The 24,086-nt window shown below is 38.5% G+C and overlaps 1 protein-coding gene across 4 annotated transcripts in view; it reads right to left on the bottom strand.

The window, feature by feature from the left end:
* Positions 1-24,086, bottom strand: part of PTDSS1 (phosphatidylserine synthase 1) — a 31,574-nt gene that overhangs the window by 5,269 nt on the left and 2,219 nt on the right. For 2 of the 4 annotated variants that reach the window (XM_069854401.1, XM_069854402.1), the window contains exons 2-11: positions 20,122-20,213; positions 18,554-18,598; positions 16,337-16,461; positions 12,317-12,475; positions 8,740-8,891; positions 6,787-6,928; positions 5,719-5,831; positions 4,161-4,226; positions 1,253-1,352; positions 10-78 (exon numbers count right to left, since the gene is read on the bottom strand). In XM_069854401.1, the coding sequence (XP_069710502.1) occupies positions 10-78; positions 1,253-1,352; positions 4,161-4,226; positions 5,719-5,831; positions 6,787-6,928; positions 8,740-8,891; positions 12,317-12,475; positions 16,337-16,461; positions 18,554-18,598; positions 20,122-20,213 (1,063 nt within the window). The remainder of the gene's footprint in view (positions 1-9; positions 79-1,252; positions 1,353-4,160; positions 4,227-5,718; positions 5,832-6,786; positions 6,929-8,739; positions 8,892-12,316; positions 12,476-16,336; positions 16,462-18,553; positions 18,599-20,121; positions 20,214-24,086) is intronic. The other 2 variants (XM_069854403.1, XM_069854404.1) reach the window with 1 other exon arrangement.

Here is a 24,086-nt window from a genome sequence, read left to right as displayed (position 1 = left end):
AAATAGTACCTTTTCTCGGTGGCCGTAGTATTCTGCGTACCAAACCATACCATATAAACACAGGAAAGTCGTAAAGGCCTGAACAAAGGAGGAGAAAGAAAAAAAAAAATCCATAAAACTTTTTTCCAAATTCCTTGCTGGTTCAGGGTCTCAGAGCCCGTGGATTTTCCATATTGACAGACTTTCACTCTCTGTTTCTCTGTATCTTTTGTCAGGATCAGGCAAGACTCACACTTCAGCTTCAAGGCACATTGTGCCACCCATAAGGTATGCAGAGCTATTATCAATAGGACAATAAGAATACATACAGATCACCCACATACATGCAGAATACACTGGCAGTACAATTTCTGTCTTTCTCCTACACAGTCATCACACAAAGGCAGTTTAGGCACTTGCAGGTATATTTGGAGGAACAATCAGTCAAGGAGAAAAAAAAATTCCTCTTCTCCCTGCCCCATGCTGGGTTACATGCTTGGTTTCGTGGTGCTCTGATTCAGGAAGCCATTCAATACTTTTCTCCTCTGACGTTTCAGGAATAAAATTGTCATGCTAAATAAGAGAACAATAAATTCTGACTCCCCATCACCCATTCAAACTATGTTCCCAACTAGAAGGGAGAATTATTTACCTGTCAGCCTATTATGAATGCCTTTTTTTTTACTAACCATTAAAAATGCATTTGGCATCAGAGTTACAAGTCTGACAAGACAAATATCCATTTACTGTTATAAAATGGGCATTTCATGCTGCATTTGCAGTAATCATGCTGAAGTACAGAAAGTTGCAGGCTGAGTGAGAATGATTTGCCTGATAAAGCAGGGTTGTTTATGTAGTTGTTAGACTTCAGTGTGAAACAACAGGCATTACTTATTAATGCTCTTCATTAACTCTTGTTCCTTCCCAGTGGGCACTACAGTAAGCACCTCTAAAGTGAGCCTCATTGCACTGAGATTTTTCTCTCATGAAGATAAAAAGCCCTATAGCTAGTGTTAGTTACATTGTTAAGCACTGGTGAAGTGGCTATGCTCTGCTATGCTAAGAAATAAAAAAAAAAAAAAAAAGTTATTCTAGTCCCTTCAAAAAGCATCCTAAACGATCTCACATTTTCTTTTCTTAGGACATGCACAAAGCTCTTTACCAGCACTCCCTCACAATGATCCCCTGCTGCCAGTGTTCCAGAGAGGAAGCTATTTAGATGCTTTCAATGCTTTTGCCATGCTTTACGTTTCACATGAGAAATCTCACTTACCACACAGAGAAGCCAAAATACAACATACAGTATTTGTGTTTTGGAAAAAAGATCCTGTCCAAACTTTATGCACACAATAGCTTCAAGGAAAGCAATAACCCTGTGGGTAAATGAGAGAGGGGCAAAAAAAAAGAAAAAAAGTGTTTACAAACACTATGGATTTAATTCACATGTTCACAACTCAGACTCTAGTCTGTCAGCTCCAAACAAGCACTACTTTCCAGCAAACATACACTTCCCTAAAAACAGTATTAGATGAAGTTCTTTGGGAAACTTTTTTCTTAAACTTTTCTTCAGCATAAACAGCACACAAAAAAGAAATTGACTGGCAGTTCACAGTTCTGCAAGCCTCTGCGCCTGCCAGGAAACAAGGAGGAGTGTCTGCCAATAGCAGAGAATTTCTCTTTATACCTACCACTGAGTTTCAGCCCTCACCAAATATAAATTTATTTTCCATGCTGAACAACCACTAGCCTCCCAGTTGGATGAACCAGAACTGTGCTTTGGGCATCTATCTACTGGATGTAAATTTATTACAATTCTAAATAGACTACTTTGCTTGCTTCAGATGGATTTCAACAAGAAAATTAAAATGAAACAGCATTTCAAATTCTCTGGGAATCCATGTATTTGGTTTTATTGCTATGTAAACAGAGATCCACACTATAGTATCAGAGGATTTGGAGAAATGCAAGAGGAAAAACTGCAATATTCACTTTCTGCTCTGGCATTATAAGAACCAAAACAAGTATCTCCAGCTTTCTCACCAGTCCCAGATGTTTAAATCTTTTCAGGCTCAAAGCTATGGAGGCTGGTCCACCACTTGGTGGGGAGCAAGAGGTTATGAATCCAAAGATTCCATCACGTGTCATGGAAATTTATTTATTTTGTGTAGGTCCTGGACACAAAATTACATCTTAACAAATGCACGTACAGAAATACCACTAGTGCAGCAAAAGGGTATAAAATTGATCTTCTCAAGCTGAAACAAATTATGAAGAAAACTCTTAAATTTATAAAAGTTTAGCACTTCTTCGTTGTTAACCTCAAGGTTGTGTGATCAGATGCATGAACACTCCTCAAACATGTACAGGCAACATCAGATCAAGTGTTCTGGTCTCCCAAGCTCGACACATTCTCCACCAGCACTCTCCACAACAAGGGAGCTGCCAAAACCAGCTCTACTGCCTGGCAGACAGGACCCAGCTCCCTCCATGAAAATGGAGGAAAGACATGTGCAGGACAACCACTGATATTGCAGTAATGGTCCTGGTGCAAATAATAAATTACAGCTTTCTCTATACTATCTAATGTGATTTGCAGCATGTTGAGTGGACTTAAAACTTAGAATTGTGGAATTAAAACCTAATTGACCAATACTGCAAATTAATGAGGTTCATATTAGTTAAAATTTGAGAGCAGTGTTACCAACTGCTTTTCTTTCTTATATTATCCTTACTGATCCAGCTGCAGATTAAAAAACAGTTAAGCTACAGCTGTGGGAACAGAAACAAACATGAGAGTATGATATACTCAAAGGTATAAACAAAACAATAGACAATTTTCAACAAGGACTTAAAGAATGATAGAGTTGCTTGTGCTGCATTTGTATGTTCTTGCCATTGTTCTTGTCATGAATACTTGGGTTAAGCACACTGTACAACAGGGCAGCTATTACAGTTAAAGAAGTGGGAAACCAAAAGGCAGAAGAATGCTAACGCGTGCAAAGTGTTAGTATCCTGCTGAAGGGTGATGAGAATCATCAACGGAACTAAAGACAGTAAGTTTTCATTCAATCAAAATTGTCTTGCAACATCCTAACAGTTACTTGGTTTTGAAAAACATCTTGATTAAAATGGTGCAGTTTCCAGAAGATCTGATGCACAAGTTGCAGAGAATACAGTTTCACACTAATGCAAAGCACTGGTTTTAATTGTTCCCATGGTTAGGGTGCTGCAAATCCATTCAGTGCCTTTCAAAGTGTTTTTTTTTTTTATCGCCACAGATATGAATACTCTATATACTTGCCTTTAATTACTTCAGAAATTATATTCTGGATAGTTAAATTACCGAAAGAGCACTGCTTTTCCAGCAAACAGGAACTCATGGTGTTGCTCTGTATCAATGTGAATACTTGCTCCATGCACATTTCCCATGATTAGATCAAACTGGAGATGAATTGCAGTTGTTATTATGTGATCAATAAAGAGATATTTGAGCATCTGTTTATTTGCATAAATTACACTCACGTGTTCAGTGAGAGCTTTGAACCAATGGTGATGGTTGCTGTAATCTTTAATTTTTCAGAGCCAGAAGGCATACATTCAACATAATATTCCTCTTTAGCTTTCAATAAAAAAATTTTACTTGGATGAAACAGAAGAGCTTATCTTTCTTTTCTTCTTCATAACGTAGAAATCAAAGATTCTTCCCTCAAATTTATAAATTTATTTAAAATGTACACTCTTTAAGATAAGTTGATAATTGTGGTTTGTTTCACCATCTTCTGTCATGATTCTATTAACAGTAGCAATGCCCACCTTGAGAGCTAGGTAAATGTTGCTCCAATGACAGGTAAGTGGTAGAGGCAAATGATTTGCCTTTCACTTGACTGAAAACATGAGCAGCAAGGTCAATTCTGCTTTGAAGGAGTCTAACTTTATCCTACAGTTTCAAGCTCTTCTTTCTGTTCTTCTCCTTACTCATTCCATCACTTCTCATAGTCTACCTCCAGATTCCGAACTTGGGGTAAAAAAACCAAAACCAAAAAAAAAAACCCCAAATCTTAAACCTCTTCAATACTGTTCTTTATGCTAAAATCAATGCCAGACAAAGACTGGCTTCATGCAAAGCCTATTCCTACTTAACACTTGTCCAAGCACTTCAAGAATGTGGCAAGAACACTTACCCGAACACCCAGCATTGAGTTCCTACCCTCTTGCACTGCGTATCTGTGAGGTACGCATAGTATTGTCTGAGAAGGGAAACAAGGAAATTCTTTGTTCAGTTGAAAGTTTCCAGAGTCTTTACATTTAGAAAATATATGTTTGTTACAAATGGACAGTGAAAATGAAGTGCTGATGGTTAAAATTACATGCAATCATGCTAGTTGTCTACCAGATGGCTTCAGTTCTAGAAGGATAGATTATCACGCAGATTGAATAGCTTGAAACAACACAGAAAAATCTGAGAGCAAGGACTGGGAAAGAACCCAAACTAGTAGGTTCACAAAGCTATATACGTCTCCTGCCTCTCCGCTGAATCTCCAGTTCTTTCAGACAAAGTGTAACAGCTTTGAAAGAACTAGAGAACCACTCACTTTTTCCACAGTTAGTCTTTAAATCATTAACAATTGCATTTTCTTAAGAAATGTGGGTTTGAATCTCAAAAGAAAATGAATATGGTTGTTCCACATCCTGGGTGAGTGTTTTAACCACTGACATATATTCCTCTAAAGAACAGAGTAGAATTTCTCACTGTTTGGAAAGCAGTCTGGAGACCATTTTGCTCTGTTCATTATGCCCCTAAACATTAAGAGTTTAGAGAGAGGAATTCCAAAGAAGTGGGACCAAAGTTCCTTTTCTCAGTCTCTGATCTCCACTGACAGATGGGGAATACAAGTGTTATTAACCCAACAATACAAGGATTGTTTTAGAAAAAAAAAGACTTCTACAGACTGGCAAATGCCATAAAAATACTTGAAAGCTCACCTATACAGAAGTTTATAGGATGCTTAAGGTGACTGAATTAACAGTGTGAAATCATTCCACATAACTTGAGACACTAACAGCTATATTTTAGGAATAAACCAATGTATGGCTGCCATTTAACTGTCCAAGGCAACATCACTTTACTCATGCATGGCAAGTTTCCTGCCTCTAATTTCGGAACTGCATGTATTGTGTCTACCTCTGGCTATGTCACAGGAAAGGGGACTCTGCTAACAATGAGAAACAGCGTGCACGGCTAAAAGCAGGTTCATGTTTCTATACAACTATTAATGCTGCATATATACCATTCTGTTAGTCAGAACATGGCAATGCTCTATCTTTTCTCATAACGTGCTAATATTTCATGTAGACAAATAGAATAAGAGCTCTGCTTTTCCTCATCTACGCTTTCATGAGCATCTGACTCATCAACTTCGATGCTTTCACATGCAGTCCTCAAGAATAACATATGCATCTAACTCACAAAACAGGGAGATGGTATACAAACAGAAGATGGAACAGACTGGTTCTGCATCTCTATGGAGAAACAGATGTTAATATACATTTTACCTTATTAGTTTACTTGTCAGAAAACACATTTCATTGAAAAGTGATGATTATTTTCCTTTTCAAAGTGGTAAAAACATAAGTTTCTTGAAACGTGCTGTAGTTATTCACAAACTATATGCAGTTCTTGGGTGCCTAGAACTAAAGCTACTTTAAACTGAAGGAAAAAGCCCATGGTAACAAAATTACCTTACAGTGGGTGCTGTTATGATTCCTATGAAGAGAATTCTCCCCCAACTTAAAGGGTGGCTTGCTTGGAACACAAAGATATGTTTCAAAAAGAAAGTGTTCAACTCAGTTAGCTAAAAAAAATGAAATAATAAATTGTTAGTTAATAGCGTTCAACCTATATAAATTTTAATGAGTTAATACAGAAAACGTGCGAAGATTAATATAGGAACTAAAACACAAAAGCAAAACAATTTATTCTCTCCTATAACCCTGATGGTTAGATTAAGGGTTTAAACAGTCTAAGACTCCTGTTCTAGGGCAAGCAAGGAATATACTGGGAAAACAAAAATCCTCCCCCGGACACCTCTGCGAAAGTATTTGGTCTCTTCCTAGACATCCTAGACATTAAGGGACCAGACACTAATTCACAACTCCTGATAACTTTCATATCCTAAATCAGGTAGGCAAATTTGGTAGAGGAATAGAAGAGATAATATCCATATATGAGAAATACTTCTGGTTCTCCTTTTAAAAACTAAATTCAGCAAACAAAAAAAAAATTTTAGTGAAGTCCACTAAAAGCCCACTTCATCTGTGTGATGAAGTACCAGATGTACCAATACATTTTAAATATATTATGGAGTCTTGATGGATCAAGGCAAGAATTCTGAGTATCTGCGATCCATCCAACAGTCAGTGGAGAAAAACAAACCAATGAAATAAAAACACAACAAACCCCATAACCACAAAAAAACTCACCACAAAACACCACCAAAAAAACCCCACCACCCCAAAGCCCCACTGTCTAGCAGTTTTAAAAGCTGTATCAATTGCAAAGAGCAAACTGATAGCCAGGACAGCAATAGCCAGGTCCAATTTTGGGTCTTCCCACAGATTCTGTAATTACACTCCTGAGCTATCATGTAACTACTGTGAAAAATGCCCTGACCAATTCTGTATTAACCATTCATTCAACTCTATATTTCAACAACAGAGATACACTGCATTAGAATATCTTTTAGCCAAACACAACCAATAAGTAACTGAGCTGATGGCAGCTTTGATTTCACAGAACTTCTTTCTTACCTGCCAAATGATCATGAAAAGGTAGACTCCAGCCACTCTTTGAAATGAAGACTTTGGGTCAAACCAGCGGACATAGGTCCAGCTGGCTGGGGTGAACTGTAATACTGCTCTTTTGATTTTCCCTGTGGTCGTGTGAATATCCCTAGAAAGAGAGAACAGCTGGAGTAAACAAAAGAAAAATGCAAGGAAAAAAAAAAAATCACAATGACCATCTTCACAGACACAACTGTGTACCAGTCTAGGATGAATTGAGAAATATAATCTATTAAGCATTTCAATCAGAGTGCATTGAAAGCCAACCCTCCCCTATCCTCAGTCAATAACTAACTACAAAACATATCTATCATTCTCTCTGTGAAGAAAAGCAACACAAATTGTGGTTCTGTAACCCCTTTGGAAAATCTAAAGGATATTCCTTACTAGTCTATGCGGTCACTTCTTTTATCCCAAAGACTGCTTGTTCTAGAGCTCACTGACATCAATCCTTCACAAATCCGGTGGATTAATTATTAATTGTATAAGGGGCTAGCTCCACAGGTTTGAAAATATTGTACTTCCAGCACACATAACCCCTGCTGTTCTGGTATTTCATGCATGCAAATCTTCTGGAGAAATGTAATAGCTTTTAAATTCCCTTTTGAAAGGGAATGTGAATGAAGTTCACCTGACAGATGTGTTACTGTATCTTGCTTTTGATAACATTAACTCAGATGAGCAACAGCATGCAAAGGACAGGGAATCAAAGAAAAGCTCAGTTTCTTTTTCTTGAAGGAAGACTAGCAAGGCTACAAGTCCGTTTTCATCCTGTTATTTCTCTGGCCCTTCTGGACAAAAAAGGAGATTCAGATTTGGCATTTCTGATACTTGCATTTCTAGGCTAGTGGGAACCTTCTAATCTTTATGATCTGTGTTTATTCAATGAGAAAAAGAAAACAAAAGGGCACAAGCAAAAGCATCTCATTCCACACTGCTCCTCTTAATATTAAAAGTCAAAAATATCTATTCATGCATTTAAAAAACAAGACGAAAAATTGTTCCACAAAGACAGTAAAGACTAGTCTTCTATAAATATTCTGCTGTTTCAACTTCCAGTGAACTCTAAAAACAGAGGGACCATCATCTTTATGATGCTCATTATTTCTTCTGAATTGAAATGCAAAAAACTGAATTGAGACTAAAGGCTAGATGGTTCTCAGACCAATTAACAAATTTGTGAGTAAGAAAAGAAAGCAGTAAAAAAGTTCATGTAGGGTACAAATTTGGAAGTCAAGATTTGAGCTCCTTTTCCATCTCTCAAGGTAATATCTTTTGGCAATGCATTGTACTTGATACCGTTTCATCTATACCATTGATAACATGCAGATAATCATGCTTGCCACCAGCCAGCAGGAAAGCCGTTGCCCTTTCAAGACAATGAACACTACTTTATTTTGCAATTATTCAATTTACTTTAGAGACCAGTAACATGGCAAGGCAATTCACAGCACAGGTACAATCAGCCAGAAGACTCTTCTGTGACTACAACTAGTCCTGACAGATTGCCATGCTAATGCCTCATCAAGCTGAGCCCAAATCTAGTTTAAAAACATTGTATAATGAGAAAAGAACTAAAATTTGTTTTGCTCACTGCCTTCTTCAAAGTTTTACTTGTACAAAAGAAACATAAAAAGCAAATAGCTTTACTACTTTATATTTTCATTTGGCATTTATGTTTGTAACTTAGATTGCAAAGGAAAATTCTGTGTACATAATACAAATATATGGTGTACAGTAGCATTACTGAGATGGATTTTTAACATTTAAAATGAATTTACAGCATTATTAGTGCATGCAGATTGCATTCTATTTCTAAATCACACACATCTCACATAGGCAAAAAGGAGGCCTACTTCCCAGGGTAATTATTTTAATATAACATCAAACAAAGTTTATCAAGCTCTAATTTAGACCTACTTGAAGCTTGCCCAGTGATAGGTCCTCATCTCCAAGAAACGACAAACTACCATGCCCAACCAGATGCCACCCCCGTTACAAAGCAGGATGTCCAAAATGACTTGATCCCACCAGCATTCAGCAAAATTAGGCAGAAGGTGCATGAAGAAGAGCTACAGAATACAGCAAAAGAATAAGGGTGAGAAACAGCTCAGAATCCATATACATTCACTCTTTAAGTACACATTCAAAAATCAGCTTTTCAGTACATGTCATACTTCAAGGACATGAACCACAACCACTGAAATTTGGTGGGTATCCTATCATCAACTCCAGAAGGTCTCGGCTAGAACCACAGAAGATATTGGAAGTTTCCTCCTCATCACTCCCTGTTGGGGCTATGCTGTAGTTCATGCAGTTCTTCGTCTTCAAGATGACACACAAAACATTCACAGAAGTGCATGACACAAGGAAAACTATTGCATTTCTTGGAGGAAAGAAGGCGTTTTGTGCTTCAAAAAAATGAATTGCAGAGAATCTTTATTTCATTTTGCAAACTAGTTTTAAAAGTATGTTTTCAAGATGCAATAAACAGAATGGATACTTCTATAGCAACTGTCAGTACTAAGGGATGCTGGCATTTAGGACTTAAGACTTGTTCCATTTCAAAACACTTCCCTTAATTTACATTTTCAGGAAATTTAGTGACTGTAAAATGATTAAGAGTTCACTGATATTTCAGACACCACAAGCTTTGCTGCTGTACTTGATCCACAATAGCTCAGGAAGTTAAGAAGATATTCCACACTCCGTTCCTTGGGTCTTGGGTAAGAACTGATGATGAAGGTACTTTTACAACAAAGATATTTGAAAATACCCCAGAAACAAACCAACATGAGACTGAAAAGCTGACACCATCTGGATATATGAAAACATATTCAGTTCCTTAAGGATTTCCTCTGGAAAATGCACAGATCATTTATCTCTGAAGCAACCCTTTCCTTTCTCAAGATCACTAGGAGACATCAGTAAGGCAATTAAATGTATTTGCAGATAAATTTGGTGACTTTACATCTCTGATAGAGCAAAGGAAGACAATTGGCTAGAGTTATGGCAAGATAAAAACATAATTTACTGAGAATACTGAAATTATTCAGTATTCAGCACCTCTCATTCTCCTTTAAGAGAAAATAATTGTACCTCTATTCACAAGAAAAATCACAGTAGCCCAGAACAGTCTGAAAAAGTTAGCTGTGGACTGAAAATCAGTCCCTTTGGAATACTTGAGGAGATGCTCAACAAAACAAACAGCAAACAAAATATTCTTACCTCCACAAAAACAGTACAACTTTTTGTTAGTTAACATACATACATTTTGTCTGTGGAAAATTATTGGTACTATTTATTTTCGTAACAGGTGCATAAATAAAACACTAAAAAAAAAAAATCAGATGCAGGAAAAGGAACAATGCTTTCTGTATACAGCAAGAATGAATACTGGTCCACTTATAATAAATTACAGTGACCAATACTGACAGCGACAGCTCCTTTGAAAACTCTTGCAAAAGTATATAAAAGTAACTCGGTTTATTTGACAAGTTTACGTGAATTTCAACTGTAGAAAAGAAAGTTTGCATTTTTCTCCAGGATCCAAGCTCTACAGTGCTACTTATTAACCTGCTACAGTTTTCCTTTCACATTTTACGTTCATTGCACCTGAAAGAGGCACTGGTTATGAATATCAACCTGCAACAACCCAACCAAAGACACCAAAATTAGTAAGACAGTAAAAAACAGAGCACAGGTATTAACCAAACAGTCTCTAAGGTACTAGCTTTTTTCTCAGAACAAGAGATCAAGGTCTGCCTCCATCTCAACTTTAATCCAATAATATGAAGTAAGAGCCAAGTGTCCTATTTCAGAATGGGAGCCAGGTGAAATCCATTAATGCTCATAGGAGTTGTACAGCTAACTCCCTGTATAACTGCTCTGATAACTTCTGTAGGTTTCTGATGACTTTTTTGAATAAACTTATTCATTAAAAATCCATTTGAGTGGTGATAATCTCTCTATATGTTGAATCTTACCCAACACACTGCCTGTTCCAATAATACGCCTTTCAACAACACGGAATACTAGACACCCCATGTGGTGTCAAATTGAAGATGACGGCCGCGTGATGATCAACTGAATGATAAGAGTGCATGTAAACCAAATCCAGATTTATTCTTTTCCAGAGTGAAAAATGAGTACAATAACCAGCAAAGCTGGGTTTTGTAGATGGATAACTGAAATCCCAAACTCAAGCATTTTCAAAATAGCTTCAAAACCAGAATATCCTTCAATGCCACAGGAAAAAAACCCTTGTTTTGAAAAGGAACTCATGGCACCAGTATTTTCAAACCGAGAATTTTAATTTTAGACAACTAAATCTTTTTCTGCATTACTGAATTGCAAATACCTTGTCAGATGAGCCAACCATTCTCAAGACAGCAATGTCTCCAGAAAATTATGATTTAACAGACTAAATTCAGGTGTTTACATCTACACTTAATACTAAATGTAAGACAGGTTAGACTATGCTGTCTCAAAAGCTGGATTTTTTTTTTCTCTGATTTGTCCAATCAAAGAATACACTGAAATTAAACTTATTTTTATAGAAATACATCCTTGGATTTTAGGTGACACATTCTACTAATCAGGCTCTAAGTTACATGCAAATGATACTATCCAGCATATCAATTAATCAGTTTGAATTCTTAAAAAAGTTCTAACAGTAAGGACCAGCAGTCCAAGCAACAGTAAGCTGGCTGAATCATGTTAAGCATCTTTATTTTTTTTTAGCTGAAATAGGATTTGAACATGCTAACTGTCAAATGACTTGGGCATGTGCTTGGGAGAACTATATAAAGCTAGATAACAAGAATATATCAGTGGTCCTCCAAAACATGGTGCAGGGGACTACACTGTGTTTAGTTACTTAGATCCAAGTCTAGTAAAAATGATGTTTTATGTCAGTGAATACAAATAAAGTAGGCTTGTGGCATACGAGTCAAGAAAAGAACTGGCTATGCTCTCAGGCCTCACAACAGAAAACAACACACGAACAGTATCTTGCAGTTCATGTAGAATTTTCCTGGGTTCTCATAGCTACCTTGGAGAGCCCTCATCCCCATTTTGCCATACAGTATGCATGACTATACACAATGTGCAATACTGTTGTATCTGGGGCATGGGCATCATGACAGTAGATCAGATACTACAAAGTGAAAAAGCAATTGCTCTGAATTAGGGTATATTAGTGAAAATCTGAAGTTGTCCAAGTATTAACTCACGTAAGAGAAAACCAAAATATGGATGGCATCAATAGGCTGGCCTAGACTTCTCTCATATTCAAGTAGTAGTAAGACACCTGCCTAAATCCCAGCTTGCTATTGACAGCGTCAATTGTTGAACATCTAGATTATAAGGCTTAAAATATAAATCTATACTAAGAACTAATAAGTCATCCTTCTAGTAACACTCACATTTCCCCTCCCCCCCCGAACAATTAAAGTCTTACATATTTGCTTATAATTAAGATAAATGCATAGCCTACCTCAGTAAGCTCCCAGGTGATGCTAATAGTCCAGCACAGCCCATAACTGCGGATCAGCAGAGCTTTCATAGCCCAGCCCCAGAAATGCCCAAAAGCAAATATATCAAAGTGGCTGAGGATTCTCTCCCAGGTGATAACATGGCAGTTCACAGCATACTCCTGTTAACAGAAAAAAACCAACAAAAAATACAAAACAAAAAAAACCCTCTGACCAAGTAACTTCAGAAACACTAGAATGAAGAAACTTCTTTCTATACAATGCAACAAATCTGAAATTATAAAGGTATTGAAGTATGCATTTTCTGCTCTCTTGTCCTTCTAAGCTCTACAGGAAAATTTTCAGTATTAAGAATCAGTGTCATCACCACACAGCCCTAACGTAAAAGGAGATGGAATAGACCTTGGTGCCTGAAAGAGCATGTATCTCATATGTGACAGAGGAACAGCAGGAGCAACAAAATCAACAATAATAAAGCCAGCAAGCAATACTCCAGAAAATAGTTATTTGCTTTTCTTTGGGCTCTTAATTCAAAATAATCACTTTTCTCCATTTTCATGCTGTCAGGTGTTTAGATGTAGGTCATCAGTGCCTAATCCCCACCAGTATGTGAAGTTATGTTACTCATCTCATTGTTCATTTGAGCACCTCTGGTGTCTTGTTTTCCTCAAAGCAATTTCCAAGAACACATTCACACTGAGAAAGTTTTGTCACAGGGATAAAGGAAAAAAAATAAATAAAACAAAAGGGAATTTGTAACTGTTCTGTCACAGATGAGTGGAAGATTCCTTAAGAATATTAATTAATATACTAGTCATCAATAACAAATGTTTTCTCACCATGTTGTACAGCAAGTGCTAGAAATCACTGCCCAATTAGAAAGAAAATCTGCATGCCATCAGGAGGCTGCATCTGTGGGGTTCTGTCTCACCACTGGGCACAAACCAAACAATTCCCAACTGGAAACATACATAGCAACAAAACTCTGCTTTCCAACCCTCCTAAAATATACATTGCCACCTGCAGGTGACAACACAGCACTGCTCAGTGCTGCTGACTTTAAGAAAGGTTCAGTCCAGAACTATAGCTAGCTCTGAACAAAAAAAACCATGATCAAGTTGAAAATGGCATGGTAGAGAAAGATTTAATTTCTGGTCACCATAGAGAGAAGAATGAACAATTTCACACAAATACTTCTAACAGGAGACAGTTACACCCCACTATGAAAGTGTAAGTAATCCTTACTGCTAGTGCTCCCTGAAATGATAATACCGTTTTTCATGCACGGTACTGCTGCTGGTCACACAGAGAAAGCTGCTCCACCTGTTCTAAGGATGGCAAAAGGAGCAGCTTTATCGCATGTACCGAAGGATTTCTGAAAATGGGCTCATTAACCAGCATGATAAGCACTGAATTCACAATGGAAGATGCAGGCTCCTAGCCACACCATCATACCCAAAACTCCATAATGAGTAAACACAATAAGGTTACTCCAAAAGTAAGCTTTTTTCAGGGCTCTTGCTTTTTTCCTTTTTCTTTTAACTGAGGCTTTCCCTTCCCTCTATCTTATCTTTCCCACTGCAGCTCTGCCAGTCATAGTGAAATCCATCAGACTTTCTTTTATACTCAAGCAACTTTGCCAGCCTTGCAAGAGACCAAGCTTCATCTTCATTATAGTTCCATTTTAAAAATTTAGTCCAACTTTAAGTGACAGTATCAGGATTGCAAAGTAGTAAGTTTCTGCTGACTGCTACAGTCAAGTAATCTGCTGTCCTGTGCTTCTGTCCCAGTAGTAGTACTAGTCCTCCACTGACCTGAATCTATTTATTTCTGACTTAAATGACAGGCGAAACTGACTTACCAGACTGCTTATCTCAGTTCCCTTTTGTTGCTCAGCAACATCACTAACTCTCATGCTCATGCTCCATTTAGCAATGTGTCCTCCTACCACCCTACCAGCGGGCTGCCCACGCCTCACTACCACCACGTCTCCTGCAGAAGAGACCTGCTCTGGGTACTGATGTAGCACAGCACCTATTGATGGTGAGCTGTGGTGCAAAACCTGAAGTATCCAGAGTTTTCCAGGTAAAGATCCTGTAAGCAGCCCTCACTACTGGTCAGCTAATGTGAACTTATTGCACTGTAAAGATTTCCATTCCCTCTTATGTGCTGCAGGGCAGGAGTTGGCAGCCACGGTTGATCAGGTGCTGTGCAGCAGCTCACATACATAGTCAATTGCTCTTTGCCAAAGACAATCAGTGCATTTCCTTATTCTTGAGGCATGACAGGATGAGATGTCATCCAGAGGGACCTGGACAGGCTGGAGAAGTGGGCCTGTGTGAGCCTCATGAGGTTCAACAAGGCCAAGTGCAAGATCCTACACCTGGGTCAGGGCAATCCATGGTTTTAATATAAGATGGAGGATGATGTGACTGAGAGCAGCCCTGCAAAGGACTTTGGGGGTGCTGGTTGGTGAGAAGCTTGACATGAGCCAGCAATGTGCACTCTCGGCACAGAAGGCCAACCTTATCCTGGGATGCATCAAAAGAAGTATGGCCAGAAGGGCAAGGGAGGTGATTCTGCCCCTCTATTCCTTTCTAGTGAGAGCTCACCTGGAGCAGCGTGTCCACCTCTGGAATCCTCAACAAAGATACGGAACCGTTGGAACGTGTCCAGAGGCAGGTTACAAGGATTATCAGGGGGCTGGAGCACTTGCCATACGAGGACATGCTGAGAGAGTTAGGGTTGCTCAGCCTGGAGAAGAAAAGGCTCTCAGGAGACCTTATAGGAGCCTTCCAGTACCTGAAGGGGCCTACAAGAAAGCTGGGGAGGGACTGTTTACAAAGGCTTGTAGTGATAAGACTAGGGGCAACAGCTATAAACTGAAGAGGTGCAGATTTAGACTAGACATAAGGAGGAACTTCTTCACTGTGAGAGTGGTGAGGCACTGGCATAGGTTGCCCGGGGAAGTTGTGGATGCCCCATCCCTGGAGGTGTTCAAGGCCAGGCTGGATGGGGCCTTGGGCAGCCTGATCTAGTGGCAGGTGTCCCTGCTCATGACAGGGCGTTTGGGACTAGATGATCTTTAAGGTCTCTTCCAACCCAAACTATTCTATGATTTTATGATGAGTTCATTAACAGTACCTACTACGTAGCTGATAACCACAGTGTGCCAATGCGCAAACCCAACGCCAAGGAAGCATGCTGGTCAGGTTGTGGGCAGTAATTTGATGTGATAGTGAAGAGGACTAGTCCTGCAACTCTTGCTTCACTGTAACCCTCTTCTGTATGACGCTCAACTGCTAAGACTCTTCTGCCTGTCTCCCAACATACCTCACACACTTCTCCCAGGCCTCCTTTTACCAACTCCTCTCCCTCTGCTAGAAGTGTTCTCACCTGAAGCGGAATGTTCTCTGTATTGAAAACTCTCTGCAAGCTGTTCAGCAGGCAGAAGAACAAGCCTGGCTTTCCACACCACTCTAGATCATGGTCTATATAGCTAATTTCCCAATGGTAATAGCAGTAGCGCTTAGCTGAGCAGAAGGCAGCAGAGCCCTGTAGCTGCTGTACCTGGAATTCTACATACTCAGTAATATGCCAGTTGTATACTGAGCTCAGATCAAAGAATTTTGGGTTTGCCTTTTTGACTGCAGCACCGTGGCATCAAAGCCTGATCTGAGGAATACACACCATAAAAGCCTCATTTAGATACTACCTTGCTAAGTCTATTTTCAGTATCTATTATTTAGAGGAATCCAAAGCCAACTCGGTGCAAACATATCTCACACTCCTGACTGTACACCCATGTGAGCACCTGCATTATATACAGAGAATACCGTTTTTCACACCAATCGATTTCAATATAAAGAAATAGCAGTTGACACAAAAGGCTTGTTGACTCTGTCAAGTATACACAGAAACTTGCACTGCTCATAGCCAGCAAATTCAGATTTATCCCTTCCACCCATGAAAAACATGCTTAAAATAGCCAAAATGTCCAATAAAGTGTCATGGATACATACCATAATATCTGCTTCCCTTGTGGCATATCGAAGATTAGGATCCAGCCAGTACATCACTGCTTTTACCTGCTCAAAGTTAAGGAAGAGCACGAACACCAGGAACAGAAAATAGAGCACACTGAGACCTGCAAAAAGACTCAACTTTACAATTATGTTCACTCACAAAACTCCTTGGGACACGAGTCCAAAAAGCTGCTTTCAAACTGTTGCTCTATACACGTCCACTTTGCACAATTTTCCTAAATACAGTGGCTACATGCAAAAAAACATGACACAAATCAGATAGTAATCTCTGAGCACTCAGCCCTTATCTCCCTTTTCAAGTGACATAACATATACTTGACTGCGTGAACCTAATGAAAACAAAATCAGTGTAACAAAATCAGTTTAGACATGAGTAGTACAAGGCTGTGATCAGGATGCTCTTCAGCAAGATACATTAGGACCTCAGGATTGGATTAGCTCCGCCCCTTTGATTCAGGTATTCTTGCTCTCATTAATACAGCTCTCTAATCTGCCATATGCAGATTTCAACACAAAGATCAATTTAATAATCCCACCTGGCAATTCTGACCTATGCTGGCAATAAAGAGTAGTTCTAAATATAAACTAATGTACGTTTAAGTCACTCTGTTTAGACGGAAGATTTGCTCTTTGAAGCTTTTAAAGATAAAAGTGATTACTATTTATTTTCACACCATTATAAACTATGAAACACTACTGCATTTGAGACTACTGCCTCTCTCTTTCCGATGCCTGAGCACAGATTGTTTTTTTAAACAGAAAAAAACTTGTAAGAAGAGTCCTAGGTGTAGATCTGTGGGTAGACGAAGCTGCTGTTGAAAGCATACCTTTAAATTATTCGCAAGTTCACAGGTATCCAAGACTACATTTGGGAGATGCTTATAAACACTAACACCATTTCCATAGTCCAGCACTCACACTTAATTGCATCCTGCAGCAATGTTACGGAAGGCAGAAAGACTAATGTGAATAAAGTTAGTATCCACTATCCAAAATAAACTATAGCAATTCTAAAAATATATTTTAAACTATAACCAGAACTCACGTATTATTAATCCTCAGTGTATGCTAAAGAACAACCTCCATTCAAGTACACACGCACGAATAGAAACTATATATATATCTGTCCTCTGCAGTACATCCTATAAACACACCAGGGAAACAGATGTCAAAACACTAGAAGTACAAGCCAGGAGGTGACGGTGCATTCTGAAATGCTGAGGACACACTCCTCCTGCCTTTCATCTACTGAATAGGTCCGAGACCTCAAGCATGGCTAAATAAGCCATGCCAGAAGCAGCAGAATTATGCAGGGAAAAAAATGTTGCTCTTGATATGCCATGCAGCCTTTTCCCGAAAGTACTGTCAGAGTTTGACCCCCTGTATCAGCATTGAGAAGGACCTTTTAATTTACATTTGCTGAAATCTGTAATGAGCAGTAGGACCTGTGTTTTCCAGACTTCACAAGGAGTAGGATACTTTAACAAGTACTATCTAATCAGCAGTATCCGCTCAATGTCAACAGATGAGTAATCAGCTACTTTGGGAGATTACTTATGTTTAGCCATATAAGGTGGCAGGATAGAGAAACATTCAGTCCCCTTAAAAAGAAATAGATTAGCTTTTAAATCAAATGTACCTAATTCTCTGCAAATGTGCTTAAAGTCTAAGATATGCTTGGTGAACCACATATTATTTCAAAATAAAATTCCTTATGTTTTTGCCATGTAACTCAGACATTTAAGGAGCAAGACTTGACTCAGTAAGTTTCATAGCATATTTTGCCAACAACAGAAATAAACACCTTACTGAACTGGATTTAGTTAGAAGTCAAACAGCATATGCACTAGCTATAAAAAAGAATCCAAACTCTTTTGGTGTGGGAAAAGATGGCAGTAAGATGGGTATGGAGGAAGATTAGGAATCACAAAGAAGACAGGATTAAAACAGAGTATCAGAACGATACCTTTGTGGTGATGTAATTTACACCATCCCGACACGGAGTAACTACAATGACAATCCCAAGCGTAATTAAAAACAGATGATAAGCAAGTGTGCAGAAGTGGGAGGGAAGTGGCATTCACACAAACGAGATAGACAATTATGTTTCATGACAATTCTATTCATCTGAAAGTTAAAATGCCCAGTCCCGCAGAAGCATTAAAAAAAGCAAGAAACACGACTTAAACTTACCAAAAACCATTCTCCATATTGCAGGGTGAGGACGTGTAAAGGGTCCTGCGGGCAGTAAACAAAAAGTCTGTTAGAAGACCTATCAAAAAGAACCACATAATCTATTCTGAGTATACCTCGTATGAGGAATTGGCATGAGCATGGATCAGTTCTTCATTGAACTATGTAATATGCCCAAAAGTTTGTGCTCTCCATTAAAATGGTAACAGCAGATTTCAGAGAGGAAAAAGAGATGCCAATTAATAGGGTCTAGACATGATTTTCAATTAGTTCTGTGGAGATGCTTCCTGAACATAATATGCTGCCTGTTCAGCAGACAAACCACCATATCTCAGGTGTAACTTGATCTCTTGATCTGGTTTCTGGACCATAGCTCACATGTGGCTTGCTCCCAATAAAGCCATCAAATACAAATTTTTGTGTGTAAGCAAAGAAACACGGTGCTTAGCCTTCAGATGACCACAAAATGATAGCAAACAGGCCTCCTAAAACTTCCAAACTGAGTATCATATATCTGACAAGAAGATACTTATGCTTTTTAACAGTATCAACATTATTTACCTTAGAGCTAGTGATTAAACTGACTTTTTTAGATTAAAAACCTCGAGTGATGTGAAGAACGCAAAGGGGTAAGTCTGGTGAAACTGGAAAATCTCTAAACATGAATCATATGTTTAGTCAGCAAGAGGTGGCTGAACAAATATTTTGAGCATACACTATAGACTGCTCTTTCACCACTGTATGCATGAAGTTTATTTTTTTTCTGGCACTCAGTTTTTCAGGTAGTGCTTTGTAAAAGTATGGATTAACATTTTTGAAAATATGAGAAAAGTACATTTCAACTCTGAAGTAAAAATCTGCCCTGAGCACAATCACTGTGTTTTTCCTGAACACTGCCAATCCTGAGACAGTTTAGACTTGACCTAAGAATTACGCTTTTGTTGACAGCAATAATTAGAAATAAATAGTAATTTAAAAAATAACCCTAAGTATACCAGGAAGACAGCATTCCCTCCAAAGACTTAAGTGTTACACAAATGTTTTGACCTTTTTGCATTTTCTGCTCTTCACACAGTTATAAAAGCCTTCGTCCAACTTACAATTCTATAAGCAACCGTGCTTTTACTTCGTAATGTGACTTAGACCATTTCTAACTATCACTAGATTCTGGTACGGTGATTTATGCAAGTTGTATTTTTGAGAATTTGTAGAATAACACTTCTGTTAAAACACACTGAGTCACACTCCTTTTAAACATTGTTTAAGGATCTGGAGCATCATTATCCAGCAATTGGAGCTACAACTGCACACCTGCAAATAGACAAAGATTTTAAAAAGCCAACCTCCTTGTTAGATACAGAGAAGCTATAAATAACTTGCATTTTACTGTTATCTCTGCTCAGTATGATTGCAACCCATTTTTAGACTGTTCTTTAACATAAAGGAATTCAAAACAGTAAAGAAAAAAAACATGGTGCTTTAATAACAATCAGAACAAATACAGTGACAATAAAGAGAAATTCACAGGTTACAAAAAGTGAAGTATAAATAGTACAAACCTTACTCACCATTAGGAAAAGCTAGAACACTGATGATTAGAAAGAAGAAAATCACAGAGAGGATACCCCTCCAAATATTATCCTCTGGGACAGAATCATCCCTGAAGAGACAGACAACATTAGAGTGTTAAAGTACATTATAAGGATGAAGTCAAAAACCTCTGAAGATATCATATCATTTGAATAAAGACTATATGGAAATAAGTATAAGAAATAAGTAAGCTGGTTATATAACAAGTCAAGATAGCAACTGCTCTGAATTATTTCCACTCTGCACTTCTGGGTATCCCTTTTTCACAAGGGAGTTAAGCATACAACCAATATATGTGAGCTATAAGCATTGACAGAAGTCAATGCAGAAGCAATAACTAAAGTTAACACAAGGTGAAAAAAAATATTCCTTCTTCAATGGTCACAGAAACATCATCAAAAGTACTTTTACATAGTAAATGGAAATCTAGACCTAAAACTCTGGAAGGCTGGATGCAATTCCTAGGTTTCCCTCAGCTGTTTTGGCACTGCTCTCAATCCCCTTCACTTCCCTTGGCCTGTTCCTGATGCCAAATACCTGAGGCAAGTGCAGACAAAGTGGAAATAATCATTATAACCAGCCTTTGCAAATAATGTTTACAGAGCTTAGAATCCTTCAATGACAGAGAGACACCAAAACTTGAAAGAACCAGGGAAAAATATCAGCTTGCTTTCGTGTTTATTTAGCCAAAGCTCTGAATAAAATAGCAGGTATTTATTATTTGTGCTACTGTCATACTATGGCAGGAGAGACCTAAGAATTCAGTTTGGAATGCCAAGACAAACTTGATTGAGCTCTTCTTTTTTTTCAGGCAGGTAGAATAGTGTCAAGCAGCAAGATTTAAAAAAAAAAAAAAAACAAAAAAAACGAGACGCACACTCAAGTCTTCCAACCAGCAGTCAGCTTTTAGGATACTTCAGTAATACAAACAGGAATGTCAAACTATCACAGTATTAACAGGTAATATTTCACTATTTATCAGGGAGTGTGATGATAGGAAAAGGGGTAAGAGTTTTATGCTGAAAGAAAGTGGATTTAGATTAGATATTAGGAAGAATTTTTTTATTGTGAGAGCACTGAGGCACTGGAACAGGTTGGTTGCCCAGGAAGTCATGGATCCTCATCCTTGGAGGTGTTTGAGACCAGGTTGGCTGAAGCTTTGAGCAACCTGATGCTAGCGGAAGGTGTCCCTCCCTGCCTATGAAAGGGGAAGTGGAACTGGATGATCTCTAAGGTCCCACTGATCCAAATGATTCTATAATGTATCAGCCACTACAACTCTAATTTGAAATTAAATTTTTACTATCTGGGTAATTTTTATTAATTTAGGATCAGGTGATCTATTTAAATATATTCCTTTATTTATTCCCAGACCATGATATCAAAAAATTCCCAGCAAACTTTAGAGGGATAAAGCTCTTCTTAGCAGATCATCTTTCACATTTCTGGATTGTTCAATAAAGAATCTGTGACAACATAAGCACGCTCCACACTACATATTTGCTAGAGTTATAATATGTTTCTCACTTTGCCAAATTATTTCCCTTTCCCTCAAAATTGAACCTTAACAGCTCCACAGCAGACTTTCATCATTGTGAGACATTTAAGCACTGTGTTAGTTTAACTGTAAGGCAGGAAAAAGCACATTAAACATGAATGGGTTCTTGGCAGGCCTCAGCGACTCCCCACAGCTTTTTTTTTTTAAACAGCTCAGTACAGATTTATCAGTCGTTTTCCAGAAGACATGCTACATAGTCATGTGGGGGGCTTCCATCAGCTAGAACCCTGAATACCAGAGCTTAACTCTGGCTCCCTTGGCAATCTCAAGAGCCTCAAGTCATCCAGTGCACTTCCCAGCCACAGCCTCAGCATGTTTAAACACGTGCAAATAACACATAGGCAAGTGCTGCCACACGTGCCACCACTGTTCTCTCTTTTTTGAGGACTGAATAGATAACTGGAATCACATTACTGTAGAATTCTGTGGCCCAGAAAAAAGCGAAAGACACCATGATCACATCACTTAATTGTTAACTAGCTGGGCTGAAGGGTCCTCGCCTTTGCATATCATGATTCTGAGTACTACTCAGCTCCAGGAAAGCTGTCCTAGTCATGATGACCCCATCTCTCCCAAAAAATCAACAAGATGTTGTATATGGTGTTAAACTGCATTTCATTCCAATAGAGTGGTAAAGGTATTCCATTTTGGCTTGCAGACACCTTTCAAAATGGATAGGCATCCAATCTTCTTGCCAGAGACAGGTAAAAAGAGGTGTGAGCAAAAGACTTGGTACCTTGCACAAGTTAGGATAAGAATGGTAGTGTTTGCTTGAAAGAACTACTTTGGAGAACACCAAAAAAAAAAATCAGGGAAGCAAAATAACTCTTGGAGGAAAGACAATGGCAACAAGCTGCAATCAGGAAAATGTGCTAAATCATCTTGCGTAGCCTTAGGAACTCTGATGCTGACTTTGAAATGAAAGCATTCATAAAGCAAAAACAAGCTTTCTAATGCTTGTGTGGGAGGACAGATGAAAATTCTCTCAATTTTAACCTTCTTTACCATGGCATTTTTCAATTTCATGGCTTTTTGGAGGAGAACTAATAATCACAAAAAAACCCCAAAGCACATAACTGCATAACATTTCTCTCCTTCTCTCTGTTCCAGAGCACTACATCACACTAGCACATTACAAAAATGTAAATTAGTTAAGTTATTACATCATGAATACAAACCCCTGACACTACTCAAATGAGTTAAAAATAGACAGGACACTAAACATAAAGTGTGTTTGGGAAAAAAAAATCTTCCATAAACTCCCCAAACCAAACCTACATACACAACAATCCAGTATAATTAACACCATTAATCAAAGGATGTGAAAGACAACAGCCCTACAACCTCATACGTCTTGCTCCTGCTTCCATAAACCTCTACAACCTCATGTCAGAAACTACGAACCTGTCATCTTCCTCAGCCCTTTCACTGTGTTCCACAAAACATCCCCTCCAGCATCTATCTGCCCTCCTGATGGTTGCCTCCCGGCTCAGAGAAGGCCACATCCCTCTCTCTAGGGAGGAAGAGCACAGGGAAAGCTCGAGCCACTCCATGCTTCTACTCCAGGGTGCAGTCTGGAAGCAGAGGAGCCTGTGTCTGGCTCATTTGGCAGGAAATAACCAAGGCAGCTGCAGACATTGCCAGAAGCACTAGAAGGATGTACTTTAAAAAAAAAAAAAAACAAAAACCACAAAAAAAACCAAACCCAAAAATACAGACTTTACTTCCCACTTTAACACACAGAAGTTAAACACTCTTATTTCTTTTTCTGGATTGTTATCATTGCTACCTGAAGATTATTGCTATCTGAAGTTCAGCTTCACCTTTATCTGTCAGCTCAAAGACAGTATCAATGGGTCTCGGTGATCCCAAGGGAGACTCCGCATTATGGCTTGGTATATCCAAGGGAAAAGCATTTTCTAAGCTTGTCTGAAACCCCAGGTATTTCTAACATAACACAATTACAGAAGACACAAGAAAGATTTTAAGGGAAGCATAATTTCCTCTGCCTATGCTCAAGTTCCTGAAAAAGATAAATTTTACTTAACAACATCAGTATGAATGTATCACAGAAAATCCCCTCTTAAACTGATCAGGAGAATTACGGAACAATTGACAGCACAGGGGAAGCAAAGAATCACTTGTCACACCTTACTGGGAAGGCTCCAGCGCCTTGTGCCCAAGAGGCGGAAATATGAACACAGTGACTGGAGACACGCTGCAATAAACCAATGGGAATAGAAAGACCAAGCCTGGGATTACATACTATTAGCATGTGGGGAACTTATCTCCTCCCTCATAGCTTTTCAAAGAGACATATGGTTTGAGTAATGTCCCAAAATAAGCAACAGAGGCAGCACTCTGGCACTGGAAATTCCTGCAATA

This window comes from Phaenicophaeus curvirostris, chromosome 3 (assembly GCF_032191515.1).
Source record: "Phaenicophaeus curvirostris isolate KB17595 chromosome 3, BPBGC_Pcur_1.0, whole genome shotgun sequence".
NCBI classification, from domain to species: Eukaryota; Metazoa; Chordata; class Aves; order Cuculiformes; family Cuculidae; genus Phaenicophaeus; species Phaenicophaeus curvirostris.
Note: the sequence above shows the minus strand (reverse complement) of the source record. Positions and strands in the feature narration are given on the sequence as shown.